Genomic DNA, 17,547 nt, shown 5'->3' with positions numbered 1-17,547 from the left:
AACTGTTTCCTTAAAGACATTCTGGCTTGGATTGAGTTTTCTTTTTAATTTTTATTGAATCCAATTCTAATTGGATTTAACTTTCTCTTTCCCTGGCTCCTGGCCAGCCAACCACACAACTCCATGTACTTTCCTAGGGAGTTTTTATGTTACAGAAAAAGTACCAGAATGACAGCTGGCACTGAAGATGGACACCCCCAAACCCACCCCCGCCCCCAGTAGCACTTAATCATGTTGATGTGCCAATAGTAGTGTGCAGCAGGCAGCAATGCTGGCTTATCTGCCTTCCATTGCTAACCCCACCTCAATCCTGCCCCCAAGGGATAGTGCCCTTCATCCAGAATTCCATTTCAGTTTGTTAATTACTTGACTTCCCTGGGAGACTACCTTTCAAGGCCTATCCTGTTATCTATTCCTTTCCCATTCCTAATAGAAAATGAATCCCTAACTAATTTCCTATGGAATGGGGCAAGTACCAGAATCAGGAGGGCATTGAGTAATTAAATATTCCACTTTTTGTTAGAGGCAATCCAGAATAGGAGAGAGTTCAGGTTCTGGTCATAATCAGAACTCCCTTTAGAGGGATGATAGGATAATAGGATTTTAGAGCTGAAAGACCTTGAAAAGTCCCTCATTTAATAAATAAAATAGGTTCCAAGAGGCAAGGAGACTTGTCCAGAACCTAGAACAAATCAGAGTTGGGGAAGTAAAGCCATTTTTATTTTGGAACCCAGTGGAATGAGAATCATCCGTGAAAGCAAAACCATAAGTGAAGCTCACTAAAAATGTGGGGGATGAAAAATGCAAGGTTTTGCATTTGCTTATAAAATACCTAACTTTCATGGGTCCTAGGACTTCATTTCCTTGAATGGTTCAATTACATACTTTGAGATGATCCTCCTGTATGCCCAACGTTCCTATGGCATAAACCAGATGTGTAGCAGTGAGGAGGGGAATAATGGCTGGTCTCAGCCAAACCTGAAACAGTAATGATTTGCTGGATGGCAGAGTCCAGCTCCTTTATCTTCTTACTTGAACGCCAGCCATCTTTCTGCACTGGGGCCTGAGCTAATGAAGACATTTAAACCCTAACCTGATGGGAGCTGTGTTGGGCCTTGGGACTGATAATCAGTCGCGGCCCTGGATTTTGTCACAAGGAAGAAATAGATTCATCACCTGCAATGGCTACCAAGAAAAACAGGTCTGAGAGTCCCTGTGCTGTTGTTTAGAAATGTAAAACACACAAAGGGAGATGTAGTTGAAAAGTCTAGGCCACATAGACTGGTGGACTCGATGAGCTTTAAAGTTTTTTCCAATTTTAAATCTTATTCCAAAGTCACAGCTTTGAGTGACAGAAATTCCCTTAGAAGCTCATGAAGCCTCTTGCCTACTTACCCATAGAAGTGCATTTCCTAGCTTTTTCACTTCAAGTCTTCTAAAACAGAGTTTTGAATCTGAACAAATTGAATCTGTGGCAATTCATCAGAACCCCACAGGTTATAAATTTCCTCCTCCATTAAATAATTGCTTCTTCCTTTCTATTCTTGGGTCAGGGTCATCTCGGTCAGAGACATAATGATTATTAAGCCAAAGAGTTCCAAGTTTTTGCCAACTGAAGGCATTTTTTGTTCTCTTTAGAAGAAAAAATGTTGAAGATTTTAAATTCTGTGGGATATTAGCTGATTCAGTCTCAAAGACAACTTCAGGAACAATCTCAAACTTGTCACTATAATTGTCTTTAGCCCTTGAAAGTGAAGCTTCTTCAGGGGATTGTAATTAAGGGGCAAATGGGGAAAATACCTGCCTTACCCAACTCACAAGGCTATTGTGAAAACAAATGAGATGATGAATGTATATATGTGTATGTGTATACACATATGTATATAATTTGAATGTGTAGTGTGATATGAATGTCATGTAGTATCTCATTTACATGGCATTTTCAGTGAATGAAATATTCTGGTTTAATGAAAAATTAATATAATCACCACTACTATCATTTGCAATTTCTTCATCATCACCATCACCATAATCATCATCACCATCATCTGGAAATGGCATTATAAAGGTCCCTCATCCCATGTCAATGCCAGACAAACGAGAGTTGACATTCGCATAATGCTTTATGATTTACAAAATACTTTGTATACATTATCTCATTTGCTCCTAACAACAATGCCTGAGATAAGTAGTGCAAACATTACTTTTCCCATTTTCTAGGAGAGGAAAGGTTACATGTCAAGGTCACACTAATAAATGAAGCTAGGTCTTCACCAAATCCATTGTTTTCCATTTGACCACAGCTGCCCTAAGCATAATTCTTGCAGCATGGAAATTATTTTATTCTAAACAATTTTTATTGGAAAACTTTCTAAAATGAAGTACAGATTTTTTGACTTTGTGAATAGAGCTGAATATAGTTTAATTTTTTTATGATTCAGGGTTACTTTGATAAATATCACTTATTAAATTCTTTTGTAATGCATGTTCTCCTTCGATGATATTAAGATGTGAAGGGCTGAGCTTATTTGTGTTTTCCATACTGCCAAACAGTTGAGCTATGCTATGGTAGCTATGCTGTTTTCTATCTCAGAGATCCCCACAGGAGTTACTGAGGTTTGTAGAAGTGACTACCTTACACTAAATGACCTGGGACTATTATTCTAGTTGGTGATTTTGTTCCCTCTTGCCTGGTTAGATCAGGTGACTATTTGATCAGCCAGTGGGAAAAAGTTAGAAAAAGTAGCTTTAGTTTTGAGAATCCAGATGTTTGAGAAAATCTATGCATAGTTCCCTGCTTCCTCAGCAGAGGATTAGCTGCTAGTGACCTCCTTGGAAGGACAACTGTTTCCTTCCCAATTTTTCCTTTTCCTCCAGCTTCTTCTCTGATTATCTTCCCTAGGCAGAGAATCTGGCACAGGCAGAGCAGATGGTCTTGCCAAGAGCTCTGGAGGGCAGAGCTTTGGCCATGAGGAACACAGTAGTATCATCAAGAATTGTTTGTATGGTACTTTGTAGTAAGATTTCCAGGAAGGATCATTGAATAGATTTGTATACTCAAAGGTTAAGGAATTTATCAGAGATACCTGACTCTAGTACTGACTGAAGATAGTTGGAAATGGTTTGGGGAACTAATGATGAAGTAACTCAGGCCAACTTTTGGCTTTAAGTGGATTTTTTTTTGTCTTTACTTGATGTCTCAACTCAACCTGCTTTGTTATGCCAGCTATGAAGAAAGGGGCTTCTCTGTTGGTGATATATACATTAGAGACAGATCCCAAGGATGAAAATTGCAAGATCCCAGAAGACAAATAAATTTCATGATCTCATCCCAATCTTCAACTTCAGATTTCTGTGAAGAGGATTTGGCAGTTACTCAGATTTAGGAAAGAGGATAATTGGGTTACTTTTGGTTTAATCCTTAAAGTTCTGACTTAGAACACTATTTAGTGTCATTCATTGTGGGTTCAGAAACAGGAAGTATGGTTAAAAAGGAGAGTGCTCTAAGTTGAGAGTCAGGGGACCAGTATGGTATAGGGAAAAGAGCACTTACTCTTTAGACAGAGGACATGATTTCAAATCTTGACTCTGCCATTTAGAACAGGTGGGATTTTGGTCAATTTGCTTCAGCTCTCTGGGTCTCGACTTTTTTATCTATAAAATGAGTAGGTTGTTCTATAAGATCAAAAAGGCCCCTTCTAATTATAACATTATGTATTCTATTAAATAATTGTTGGTATGGGCAATCTCTCCTTTCTCTTTCCATCCCTCTTTACCTACCTATCTTCTAGGGGGTAGAGTGGGACTGGGCTATAGTTTCAAGATTATCTTTGAGAGCTGAAGAACCTAAAGACACATATTTTCTTGTGTTGGAATATAACCATAAAATATAACCAAAATGCCCCCCACCTTCCATGCATTAGATCAGAGGATCTTGCCTGTCCTCCCACTTCTATTTACTATGTCCCCTTAAAAGTTTTCACCTTGGAATGAAAAAAAGGGATTAGGCCAGCATAATTGGCAAATAAGTTGCCCACACTAGAGAGGAGACAGGGAGTGGTGGTGAGGTGAAAGTGGTCCACTCTCCCCCAATTTCAGAGACCAAGAACACCAATTCTGTGATGTTCCCAATCTCTCTGGGGCTTAGCAGTAATTACTCCTGACTTATGTACAAGCTGGCAATGACAGGCAAGCTTTTTTCTCTGACTGTCTCTTGGCTTTAATGGCCCTTGGCATCTAGGAAAGGTTACTAAAAGAAGTTGATCTGAACTGCTCTGACTGGGGACCAAAATAGCTATAAGGTCATCACAGATGTAGTTCAGCAAAAGCGGCAACAGAGCAGCAACAACGAACCAAAAGCTCACCAGTAAGGGTTTTTAAGGGCCAGTCTTGGCATGGCTGGTTTGAGCATATGGCAGGGTAGGTGGGTGGTGAGGAGGCATTCAGCTGGCTCCCCAAGGTGCACAGATGTCTACCCATGGGATATTTAATACCCCAATCATACCCCATTTTCTCCACTTTTCAAAAAATCTGACTTCAAAGCTATATTGAATCTCATTCCTTTAGCATACAGTAATGGGTTGGGTTAATGAAGACTTTCTCTTGGAAACTGAGCATAATTATAATTTACCCCTCATATTCCTACATAGTTTATGTCTTTAAATGAGCAAATTCCCTTTCCATTGAGAAAAAGGTACATCAGCAATAAGGTCCTTTGGTCTATAAAATAATGTATACATTTTACTAGGTGATGAATAAAAAAACCCAACCCAATAGTCTTCCAGTTGTACAAAACAAAGCTAAATGAAAATAAGTCACATTCTTTTTTAAAGGCCTACTATGACCTTGTAATTCTGGCAAATAGGTGGCTCCAAGGCTGCTACATATGTTAAGAAACAACCTCTATGAGCCCTCCCTGATACCAATTGAATGTTTTGCATTCCCTACTTAAAAGAAACTAAGCTTCATGCTATGGTGTGCAACAGAGCATCCTGCTTGCCATCCACGAGGAAAGGCTACTTGGGGTGGCACTGACATGGCTGCTATAATGAATGCCATATCAGCCTGGTCATCTCTCACTGGAGCCATCTGTTCACCCTATTGTCTATTATCCACACCAGTGGATTGATCATTGGGAGTCTGTGCTTTTTACCCAAACAGGCCAAGGCCATTTGTTTAAAGGTTCCTGAAACGGACTCATTTGTCTCACTAGGTTCGGTGAGATCTAGAGAAAGTGTAAAGCCAAGAATGAAAAGAATAAATAAAACAAGTGAAAAACAGTAACGTTTTCTTTGGTACTGCTTACCCGCTAAGGACACCGAGAACCAAGTTAAGAACAAAAAATGACCCTATGATGATTAGTGTAACAAAATAGATCCAGGGCCAGTCCCTTCCTACGGCATCATTGACCTGGAAGAATGGAATGATAGTTAGTGAGGCACACTCTGCAACCGAGCATGGCAAAGCTCCACTGGGCACCCAAGTCACTGGTATCAGGAATGTTGGGACCTAACTCTCCTTCTAGGCCAAATTAGAAGCCAAATATTGTCAATATATGAGTGATTTTATTTGAACCAAGAGATTTTGATTTTCTGTGTTTCCTACATCCACAAGGGTCCCATCCACGAAGATCCTGGTGATGGAGCCCTGCTCGGCTGCATTGGAAAAAGGACATGGAGATGGTCAGCTTACCCGCTCAATACACCGAGAACCAGATTTAGAACGAAAAAGGATCCAAAGATGACCAGACTGACAAAATACACCCAAGGTAACTCATAGCCCATTGCGTCTTGCATCTGGAAAGATGAAGGAAAGTTGGGAGAGAAAGGAAGTTAGGAGAGAAAGAAAGCAGAAACATGTTAGAGCAGAAAGGCAGGTGGGAAAGTATGTAAACAGAACAGGACCCATTAGCCTGGACTTCATTTTCCTCCATGAACATTATTACCACTTTTTTCCTTTTGGCATCATCAATCCTTTTCCTATAACAAGCACTTGAGTTGTTATGGTCCTTGAGAGGTTTGAAAGCAACTACTTAGAGGAGACTATAGCCTTGTACTTTCTGTTGGTTTAGCGCCATATTCAAGAGAGAAAAAATTTAACTGAGACCAGATTTAATGTCCTTTCTCCTGTATAAGCAAGTGTTCCCACCAATAAATAATTTCCAAATTAGCTAGCTGATATTACTAGGAGTTGGTGAGACAAACCAATGAAGGGGTGACCAAGCAGGATCAGAGTAGGTTGACATGAATATCAAAGCTTCTACTGCACCTAAGGCCATTGAAGACTTTCTAACTATATGACCTTACGTATAATGCCTCACCCTCCCAAGACTTTACTAGCATAGCTAAAGTAGTTGAATGAAGAGGAAGGAGGAAACCATCTAGTTTCCAATAAATCTCAATGTGTAGCTCCTGGGATAGCCCTGGTATATTCTACCAGGAATGTCTGGAAACTGCTTGGAACTGACAACCTGGAAGCTGCAGGAGATAACTATCTTAGGATAAATAACTTCTATATTAGAAAAGAATACCTAACTGTCACTGTAGCAAGGAAAGAGAGGCCAGCAGATAAGGTTCTGAGGGAGAGGTCTACCAACTTTTGATGAAGATGAAAATTTATGAGGCTGTCAACCTTTCATTTACACCTATTATGATGTCCATTGGGGTTTCTTTTTAAAAAGCATAACTGCTCATGAAAATGACTCCAGCTTTATCCTTGTGAAATTACCCACAGGCCTGGGTCAGGACAGGTCTCGTCACCTATTTATACCATCCCACACATAGCTTCTCACTTCAAATACATTCCTACAGTTGAGCACATACTTTGACCATATTGTGGTGGAAGATACCCAGTCTGACTGGACTACGGTGCTATATCTAGTTCTCTCCTTGTTGGGTCTGCCTTATGTAGTGTTTGAGCTATTTCTATAACTGGCCATTTTCTGAGTGTTAAGTTAAAGGATTATTTGCTAAAGAAGTCTATTAAGGCCTTTGGGTATTTTTAGTTAGGCTGGGATAGTATGGAAAGCATAATTCTTCTACAATAGATACACTTAACCACGTATTTATGCTTCAGTGAAGGCAAGCGAGATGAAGAAGCACTGAATTGATGGGATTCAATGATGGGACTGGTGAGGGGAAGAAGAAGGTGAAGGCTAGGATGAGCCAGGAGTCAAAGATGACTGAGCTTTTAAACCTGGCTGACTATAGAATCATATTTCCTCTGCCTGGTATGGTGGAAAGACCATTGATTCTTGAGGACTTGGGTTCAAATATCATCTCTGACAAGTCACTAAACAACCTTAGACTTCAGTTTCCTCATCTGTAAAGAAAGGGGGTGCACTGGATGGCCAGTGAGATCCCTTTTGTTTTGTTTTGTTTTGTTTTTTACCAATTATCTATGATCCTTCTACCCTTAAATGGTTTTTTTCTCCAGGTTCCTATCCTTAACTCTCACCTCTTTCTAGATTCTGTAAGTGATCTCATTTAGTCCTATGACTTCATTTAGCATTTATGCAGGCAGCTCCAAAATCAAAATCTCTGACTCATCCCAATCTCTCCCTAGACCTCCCTGCCAGATAATTCCATCCCAACATCCTGCTGACACTTGAGACAATACACCTAAAAATGAACACCTCTCATTTCCCCAAAACCATTGCTAATTCTCTAATTCTATGATGCCACCACCATCTATCCAGTCACCTGGGCTTGTAATATTTGATTCATCTTTAACTTTGACTGCTGAATTCCCCCATATCCAACCAGTTGGCAAACCCTGTTGATTCTGTATTGGCAAACTCTCCCAGATGCCACTCTTCATTTTCCACTATCTCTTTAACTTTCTTGTGAGAGGCAGCCTAGATGCAATGAAAGAGTGGTCAGGAGACCAAGGCTTTAATCCTGGCACTGCCACCACCTAGCCATATACAAGTCATTCTACATTTCTAGACTTGTTTTCTCATCTGTAATATGAAGGGCTTGTATTACTTCATTGAAAATCCCTTGATCTGTAGATTCTTTATTTTTTCAGTGATTTGCTTTTGTTCTCAAAAGACAGGTGGACAGTATGAGAGAAGGGACAAATAACGATGGGGGTAGGAGTGTGAGGAGGCTATTAGGATGTTCATCTTTGTGTGTGTGTGTGTGTGTGTGTGTGTGTGTGTGTGTGTGTGCGCGCGCGCGCGCATGTGCGTGTGCTGTCAACATCAGCTCATTTTCTAGGAGCCAGAATGAAATATTTCGTTATTGCTTGTCAGGTTTATTTTCTTTATTGAAAGTCATTATTCTGGGCCACTTGTTATTATGGTGGGGGGAGGTGAGGGAAGCAAGGAGGAGACCGAATGGAAATCACACAATGCTACTGAAGTTGGAATGGAACTATTTCCAAAAGAAAAGATGAGAAAAACCAAAAACAATAGCCCCAAATTAAAAAAAAATCCTAATTTGCTAACACCCTTTCTAGGTGGCTACAGATTTATGCAGGGGAATGGGCAAAAGTTGCAGAGATGCTGATTTCAGCTTTTTTTCTAACTTTATATATCTAAAAGTAGAATATAATCAGGGGTGTGCTGGAGTCAGATCAAACTTCAAGAGCCTATTGTTAAATTTTCAGTGTGAACATTTTATGCCTCAGAAATTGGTAAGCACTACAAATCAGGGCTTGATTTGTTGTTTGGTTTCTGGACTAGATTTAAGAAAGTGAAAGGAAAAATATTAATGATACGGATTTAATAATCTGCCATGGGTACTTTTTTTTCTCTTCCAGAGAGCTGATTGCTAAACATTACAAGCACATCTCTGAGTATGATGCTTTGGAGTAGAATAAGTTACTCATCATTGGAAGTCTTCAGGAAAAGGTTAGATGAACACTTGTCGGGGCTGTTGGAGAGAGGATTCTTATTCAAATATGGGTTGAATTAATTCTGAAATTCTTTATTCTGGTGCATCCTAGAAAGAACCTTGGAGTCAGGAGATCCAGGTTTGCAGCCAAGATCTGAAACTTATGAGTGATCATGGGAAAAAAGCACTTAATGTTTTTAAGTCTCAGTTCAAAGGACCACAGGAATTCTTGTACTAGCTACCTTTCAGGGTTGTTGGAGGAGAATCATTTGGAAACCTTCAAGTGCTACTGGAATGTGAATTATTATTACTATTGTGTCCTTACTTTTGTGAGGCTATTCTTGTCTTAAACATATAGTAGAGAAGCCCAGAAAACTCCCCAAAGAACAAGGAGTCATGTCTTGACTCCTCTCATTGGAAACCATAAGGACCTACAAAGCAAGAGTGACAGAACGGAGATTACTGTGTTCATGACTCAAAAGGAATTGGATGGAGAAACCACATAATTCAATGATCTCCACTATTTTGTGAACAGAATCAAGGGATTAGATGAACTTTAAGGTCACCTATAGCCCTAAATCTATGACCCTATGAATTTAAAACCCAAAGCAATATGCTAAAACCAATATCTAATTGCTGGAGGAAATAAACAACCTCTAAATCTACTTGAGAATTTCTTAAAAAGTAAAAGGAGAAGCAATTCCCATCTCTAGGTTTTCCTCATCTTTTGCCACTTCTAGACAAGTTTATCCAACTGTATTTCTATATAATGTTGCATGATATTTTCTCTTGAGGTTCTAGCCTTAGAAATAGCTATTCAGAATGAGGTAAGGGGGCTTTTGAGTGAATACTCTTGCTGATTAATGGGGAGCTTGTCACTTGACATGAAAAGGTTGACTATGTAAAACCTACAAAAGTAACTCAGGCTTATATATTGTGTCAGGTTTGGCAAGATTCACTGTTGAAAGAGTCAACAGTTTGAAGTAGTGGCTAAATGAATTGTTGGGCATTTGTAACCTTTGTCATTATGCATGCTGGGAATGGGAGGATAGAAGTCTTATAGGTCACCAAGTGGACCTCAAGTCTAAGAATGGATTCTGCCTTTCTTCTCTGCATCAACTTATTTTCTTATACTAAAAAGCCTGTGATTGGCCTTCATTAATTTCTTGATATTTCCTCTCTTTCCTTATTTCCTCCAGGTTAACCAGTATTGCTTGAAAAACATTTAAATGGAAATCATATGTACTGGAAAGAGCCAAACTTGGCCAAAGAAGAGTGTCAAGGCTATATGAGGAGGTAAACTCAATCCCCCAAAGAAAGCAGTTTTTTCAAACACAGACACGGCCCAGCTAACTAGGTGTGAATAGAGATCACCCTGGCCTCAGAAGTAGCCAACTGTGGATAAAGGGCATAGAACCAAAGACACCATGGCACTCTGGTCTCCAAAAGATATTGGCCATATTGAAGAGACTGACACAATGGTTGACCTTGAGCCAAGCCTGGACCATCTGGGGTTTGGCTCTGGCTACTGAATTTCTTCTGGAAGTGCCTGGAACTGATAACTCCCTGTCTCATTCACTCTCTCTCCCCCAAACATCATCTGATTGGTGACCCCATTTGGAACCATCACCAAAACTGTGAGCAGGTACTGAGGATTGGGGGGATGAATACCTGTGGGGCTTTGTCTCTGGTGAACCAGTCTGTCATAGAGAAGGTGAATAATTGGCCATAATTAGAGATAAGAAGGACCTTAATCAGAATCTAAACATCTTTTATGGCAAATCTGCAATAAACCTAAAGTTCCACTGGGTCCAAAGGTTGTGAGTATCCCTATAGGTGGTGAGTGTCCCCACAGATTGCTCCCATGTTAACAAACATATTATTTATTGTGAGTATCAAATGAGGCACAAAGTAAAGTGTTATACAATTATTAGTTACTATTGTTATAATTGGTGTTATTGTTAGAGGGGAATATGGGTCCCTGCCAATGATACTGCCACTCTACTATTCAGTCCCCAGAAAGCTAGGTGGTTTCTTAAGACTGGTGACCAGTAGGTCTCAGTAATCTCTCATTGCCATTCTGTATCACAGTATACAAATGCTTTGGTGATAATTAGATAATTAATTTTCAAACAGCACTTTAATATTTACAAAGGCTTTTCTCATAATAATCCCATAAGATAACGTCAGCATTATAATTTCCATTATATAGATGAGCAAATAAAATCAGAAAGATTAAGTGCCTTGCCCAAGGTCATGTAACTAATAAGTGTGAGGGCCATTATTCAAAGTTAGGAGTCCTATTGACAAATTTAGGGTTCTTTCTATTCTACCATGATTGTTCTCATTTTAGAAACCTATTGTTCCTGGAGACTAGCCAAGAGTAGGAGGAAGCAGTACAGCTGAGCTCTCCCCCATAAATACTTCATAAAGATTCAGAAAACACAGCAGACCAAGTCCTAATTAGAAAATCCAAGGAAAAAAATCACAGTGAGTCATTTTTCCATCCCAGGTCAGCACAGGGAGATACGGAGAGGTCTATAGACACTGAAGACAAGGCCTAGCCAGGACTGAAATAGCTAGGAGTAAGAAGCATGCAAGTGAAGGGACTTAGAGCTGTGAATCAGGGAAAGAAGAGGTCCCAGATATTGCCCAAAGGTGGCTGACTTTGTACAGGTAGCAAGAACAAGTAACACCTGTCAGTTCTGTCATTCACTACCAAGGGCTGGATCACAGATCCAGTACAAACTGAGGAAGGGACCTAAATCTAGAGGTGGTGGTCCAGGGCAAGTTGTGGTTGCAGGCTGTAGACTGTATACTGAGTGAAAAGCAAGTACAGAAACCAGCAGCAAATTGAAGTCTTACCCTAAGAGAAGAGTAGGGCTTTAGATGCAGCCTCCAACCCATGCAAAATCTATAGTGGAATAATGAGGGCATGAAGCCCAGACCAAAGAAGAATCTGTAGTTCTGTCACTCTGAACCTGAAGAGCTTTCTAGTTGGCTGACAGTGGCTGAGGCTAATAGCAGTCTACCAGAGTTCCAACTAGGAGTTCCAACTTAGGTCAGGAATTTGCAGAGCTCAGATCAAGGGCTGTACTCAGATTTTGCACTATACAGACTTTTTAAAAAATACAAACTGAAGGCAGTGCCCTAGCCTGAGCTGTCCCTGAGATTCTTGAATAACATAACACTCAATACCCTGAGAAAGTGGCAGCAGGATCCAAGATGACACAAAAGAGGACTAAGCATGGTACAGACATTCCCTTCTGGAGTGCAATAGAGCCTAGCCCAAGTCTGAAGTGAGGAAGTAAAGCTGGAAGAAAAAGCAAACAAAATAAACAAACAAAAAAATAGAATCCCACTAGAAAGAGCTATTATGCTGACATGGATGATCAATACAAAAACTCAGAAGAAGAAAATCCAAAACATCTACAAGCAAAGCCTCAAAGAGGTACACAGCTTGGGCACAAATTCAACTAGAGTTCTTGGAAGAGATGAAATAAGGGTTGTTTTCTTTTTTCAAAGCTAAAATGATGTTTATAAATGAAATGAGAGTGCTAGAGGAAACAATCAGAAAAAACGAAACAGTAAGGGGCAAACTGGAAAAGAAATGAGAGATATGGAAGAAAGAATTAGGAAGAGAAGTAACAACTTGGCAAAAGAGATACAAAGCCTTAACAAAGAAACAGACTTCTCGAAAATTAAAATGAGCCAAATAGAAGTTAATGATTCCACAAGACAACAAGAAGTGTGAAAAACAAAGTTAAAAGACAATGAACCAAGAAGTCTCTACACTTGGAAAATAGATCAAGGTGAAATAAGTATCGTTGGGCTACCTGAAACCAAGAAGAAAAAAAGAGCCTAGACATCATATTTCAAGAAATCATAAAACTGCCCAGATTTCTTAGAACCAGAGGGTAAAGTAGAAACAGAATCTACTAGTCACCTCTTGAAAGAAATCCCAAAATGAAAATTCCCAGGAACATTATAGCCAAAATTCAGAGCTTCCAGGTCAAAGCAAAAAAGATACTGTGAACAGCCAGAAAGAAAGAATTCAAGAATTAATGAACCATAGTCAGGATCACATAAGATTTTTCAGCTACTACTATAAAGGAGCAGAGTGCTTGGAATATGATATTTTAGAATGGAAAAGATATAGGCTTACAACCAAGAATAACTTTTCCAGAAAAACTGAGTACAATCCTATAGAGACAAAAATGGATCTTTAATGAAACAAATGATGTCTAAGTATTCCTGAAGAAAAGACTAGAGATACATAAAACTTTGAAATACAAACACAGAAGTCAAGAGAAAGATAAAAAATAAAAACAGGTAAGCAATCATAATGCTGTAAACAAAAATGAATTGTTTACATTTGAATATGGGGAAATGATACATGTGTCCCCACAAAACATTATTAACATCAGGAATTATAGAGGGAACCTGGTAAGAGATGGAGGCCTGGAAATGTTTTTTGTTATGTTTTGATCTTAAAATAAAAAAAGGAAAGGGAGAAAGAAATACCCAATGAGGTGAGGAGGAACAGGAAGAAAAAAGAAGGGTGCAAGAGCTTACCTCACATATTAGTATATGCAAGTAGGAGATTACCAACAAAGAGGAAGGGGTGGGGATGGGAAGATGACATGTGAATCTCACTTCCATTTGAACTGGTAAAAGGAGGAAAAAAAATCCTCACTCCTAGAGTTGGATGCAGAAATGCATTTCACTCAATACAGAAATAGGAGGAGAAGGGGAAATAAGAAGGAGGCTAGATTAAGGAAGAGACAGATCCTAAGCAAAACAAGCTCTTCATGGAAGGTAGATCATGAAGAGGGGTTTAAAAGCTGACAAAGAAAGGATAAGAACCTATGTTTGGGCTCTGGGTGAGGGCCAAGGGAGCATGAACATGAACATGAAACTTAGAGCACTGGTGATTAACACACCTCTCTCAGGATTATCCTCTTCTTTATAAAGAGGGAGCAGGAAACAAAGAGAATGAAGAGTACAAGAAAACAGGATGGAGGGGAAATACACAATTACTAATTATAACTGTTAGTGTGAAGAGGTTGAACTTTTTCCCTGTCTCCCACCCCCAATAAAATGGAAGAGAATAACAGAATTGAGCAGAATCCAATATACAAGAAGTATAAAGATTTACAAAGAGTTAATATAAAGGAGTGGACCAAAATCTATTATGCTTTAGCTAAAGTTAAAAAAGGCTGGGATAGTAGTCATGCTTTCAGAAAAAGCATCAGCAAAAATAGAATTAAAAGAGATAAACTAGGAAATTACATTTTCCTGAAAGGTACCGTAGATAATGAATTAACACCAATACTAAACATATATGCCTTGCATAGCATAGCATCTAAATACTTAAAGAAAAACAAATGAGTTACAGAGAGAAATAGTAAAACCATAATAGTGGGGTAACTTGATGTACTGTTTTCAGAACTAGATAAATCTAGCCAAAAGATAAACAAGAAAGAAGTGAAGGACCTGAATATAATTTTAGAGAAGTTAGATGTAATAGATTTCTGGAGATTATTGAATGGGAATAGAAAGGAACATACATATTTCATGGCTGTGCATGGCACTTTACAAAAAAAATTGACCATGTATTACAGCATTAAAACCTCACAAAAATGCAGAAAAGCAACAGTATTAAACACATCTTTTGCAGACCACAATGCAATAAAAATTACATTTAATAAAGGTCCACTGAAGAAATGATTAAAATTCATTGCAGAATAAGTAACAATCTGAAAGAACAGTTGGGTCAAAGAACAAATCACAGAAACAACATATCATTTCATTAAAAATAATGACAATAATGAGAGAATATATAAAAGCTTTTGCGATGTAGCCAAAGTAGTTCTGAGGGTAAACTTCATATCTCTGAACACTTTCATCAATAAAAGAATGAGCAAATCAATAACTTGGGCAAGCAATTAAAAACAAAAACCCTAGACAACCAAGAAATTTAATAATACTAAATTAAATACAAAAATAGAATTCCTGAAGATCAAAGAAGAGATGAAAAAAGTTGAAAGAAAAAAACCCAAATAAATCCATTGAAGTAATAAAAAAAAATTAGGAGCTGATTTTAAAAAAAAACTAAATAGAGGAAAATCAAATTAGCAGTCTCAAAAATGAAAAAAAGTAAATTTGTAACAAATGGAGAAAAAATTAAGGCAATTATTAAAATACTATTTTACTTAATTATATGTCAGTAAGAGTGATAGTTTAAATGAAATGGATGAATCTTTACTTAAATATAAAATGCCCAGGTTATTAGAACAAGAAATAGGGGGTGTAAATAACCCAATCTTATAAAAAAGAAGTTAAGCCAAATGAGTTCCCAAAGAAAAAAACCCCAGAATCAAATGGATTTTTAAATGAATTCTATCAAATATTTAAAGAACAAATAATCCTAATATTACAAAAGTCATTTGGAAAAAAAAATAGAAAAATAAGAGATCCTATGAAATTCTTTCTATGATACAAATACAGTCTTAATATTTAAGCCAGGGAGTTAGGACAGAAAGCAAACTATAGGCCAATCCGGAATTGAATATTGACACAAAAAATTAAATAAATTATTAGCAAGGATACTATAACAATATATTACAAAAATTATACACTATTACCAGTTTGGACTTATACTAGGAATGTAGGGTTGATTCATTATTAGGAAAACTATAAATATCATTGGATACATTAATAGCAAGAGCAAAAATAATATGACATCAATAGATGGTAAAAAAATCTTTTGATGAGATATAAAACCCATTCCTGTTTTTTAAAAAAACAATACTAGAAAGCAAAGAATAAATAGGCCTTTCTTTAATATAAGTAGAATTTATCTAAAACCAAGAGCAAGTGTTATATGTAATGGAAATAAACTACAGGGCTTTCCAATAAGATCAGGAGTAAAGTAAGGATGCTCATTATCACCATTACTATTTGATATAGTATTTAAAATACTAGCCACAGCAACAAGAGAAGAATAATATTCGAGAGAATTAGCAGAGGCAAAAAGGAAACAAAATTATGCTTTTTTGTGGATGATATGATGGTTTACTTAGAGAGCTGAGGCATCAACAAAAAAATTAATTGAAACAATAAACAACTTCAGTACAGTTGTGGGATTATAAAATTAAGTCACATAAATCATCAGCATATCTGTATATTACCAACAAAGCTCAGCAGGAAGAGATAGAAAGAGAAATTCCATTTATGATGATTATAGAATATATAAAATACCTAGGAGTCTCCTACTAAGACACATACCAATAATACTTCGAAATAGCTACAAAAGATTCCTTACACAAAGACAGACCTAAATAAGTGGAGAAATATTAATTGCTTGTGGGGAGACTGAACCAGTATTATAATGATAATAGCTAACATGCCTACTATGTGCCAGACATTGTACTAAGTACTTTACAAATATTACCTTATAATACAAAAGACAATACTGCTTAAATTAAATTTACATATTTATTGCTAGACTAATGAGCTAGAAAAAATAAAATTAATCTGGAGGATTAATAGATCAAGAATCTCAAGGGAAATAAAGAAATTAGTGAGAAGAAAAGGGGCATGGCAGCACTAGATCTCAAACTATTACAAAGCAGTAATCATCAAAACAATATGATTCTGGTTAAGGAATAGAAAGTTTGATCAGTGGAAGAGATTATATATATAACATACAGAAGCAAGTAAGCACAGTTGCCTTTTATTCGATAAATCCAAAGACCTTAGCTATTGGAGTAGGAAATCACAATTTTACCAAAACTGCTGGGAAAACTGGACAGCCATCTGGCAGAAATTTTGTATAGACCAATAATCTTACTTTTAAGTTCTTTTTCCCTGAGTGACCAAGGCCACAGTGGTGTTTGCTCCTCTAAACTGCTCTAGGAATTTCTCCATGGGAATTTCTTGTCTGCTCAGTCAGGCTGTTGGATCCTGGAGGGCAAGACCATTTTTCATATTTCTGAGCACAGTTCTGGGCTCAATGAACATTTATTTTGAGTGAATAAATTTTTTGCCAGTTTAATAAATATTTCTCTTTCAAGCTGCTTTCCCCCTCTGGACACCTAATCCTTTGATTTATGTAGGAGAGTCCACTAAGTGTTAATGCCCTAAAACAAAAAGGATTTAAAATCCTCCTGTCAAAAAATCAATAACTCTAAGATCTTAATCCCATTGAGATCATAGCCTCTCTCACCTCAGTTTAGAGTTCAGTATTCTATTTTCTGAGTTAAGAGAAAAAGAAAGTTGTTTCCACTTTTCCTTTATAATTGTTATTGAGTCACCATTATAATTCAATTTCACCACTTCTGCTTTCCTGACTTCTTCAGAGATGAGTTTTAATTCTACCACACTGAAAGAAATGGAAGATAATTTTCTAAAGACTTCTTCAGAAATGGAGAAATAAAAATAGAGTAAAATACCTGAAGTCAAACTGCTTACATTTAAAGAACTTTGCAATGTAGCATGGACAAGTGATATTTTGGCAGCAGTAGGACAAGAGTTTACTGCATGTGCATGTTTGTGTCTGAAATCATCTTGTAGTACATTCCAATATGCACAAAGAACGACAAGAGAGAATTTAGAAATGACATCTGACAGTTGACTTGTCCACACTAAAAATACAAAACAAAACAAAGCAAAAAACCCCATCAAGCTAAGAAATCAGACTCTTGTC

At 37.6% G+C, this 17,547-nt stretch overlaps 1 protein-coding gene across 4 annotated transcripts in view; it reads right to left on the bottom strand.

Moving 5' to 3' along the window:
* CACNA1C (calcium voltage-gated channel subunit alpha1 C) overlaps nt 1–17,547 on the bottom strand; it is a 1,048,429-nt gene that overhangs the window by 255,875 nt on the left and 775,007 nt on the right. For all 4 annotated transcript variants that reach the window (XM_036758696.1, XM_036758693.1, XM_036758694.1 and 1 more), the window contains exon 8: nt 5,692–5,795. In XM_036758696.1, the coding sequence (XP_036614591.1) occupies nt 5,692–5,795 (104 nt within the window). The remainder of the gene's footprint in view (nt 1–5,691; nt 5,796–17,547) is intronic.

Source organism: Trichosurus vulpecula, chromosome 5 (genome assembly GCF_011100635.1).
Source record: "Trichosurus vulpecula isolate mTriVul1 chromosome 5, mTriVul1.pri, whole genome shotgun sequence".
Classification (NCBI taxonomy): Eukaryota; Metazoa; Chordata; class Mammalia; order Diprotodontia; family Phalangeridae; genus Trichosurus; species Trichosurus vulpecula.
Note: the sequence above shows the minus strand (reverse complement) of the source record. Positions and strands in the feature narration are given on the sequence as shown.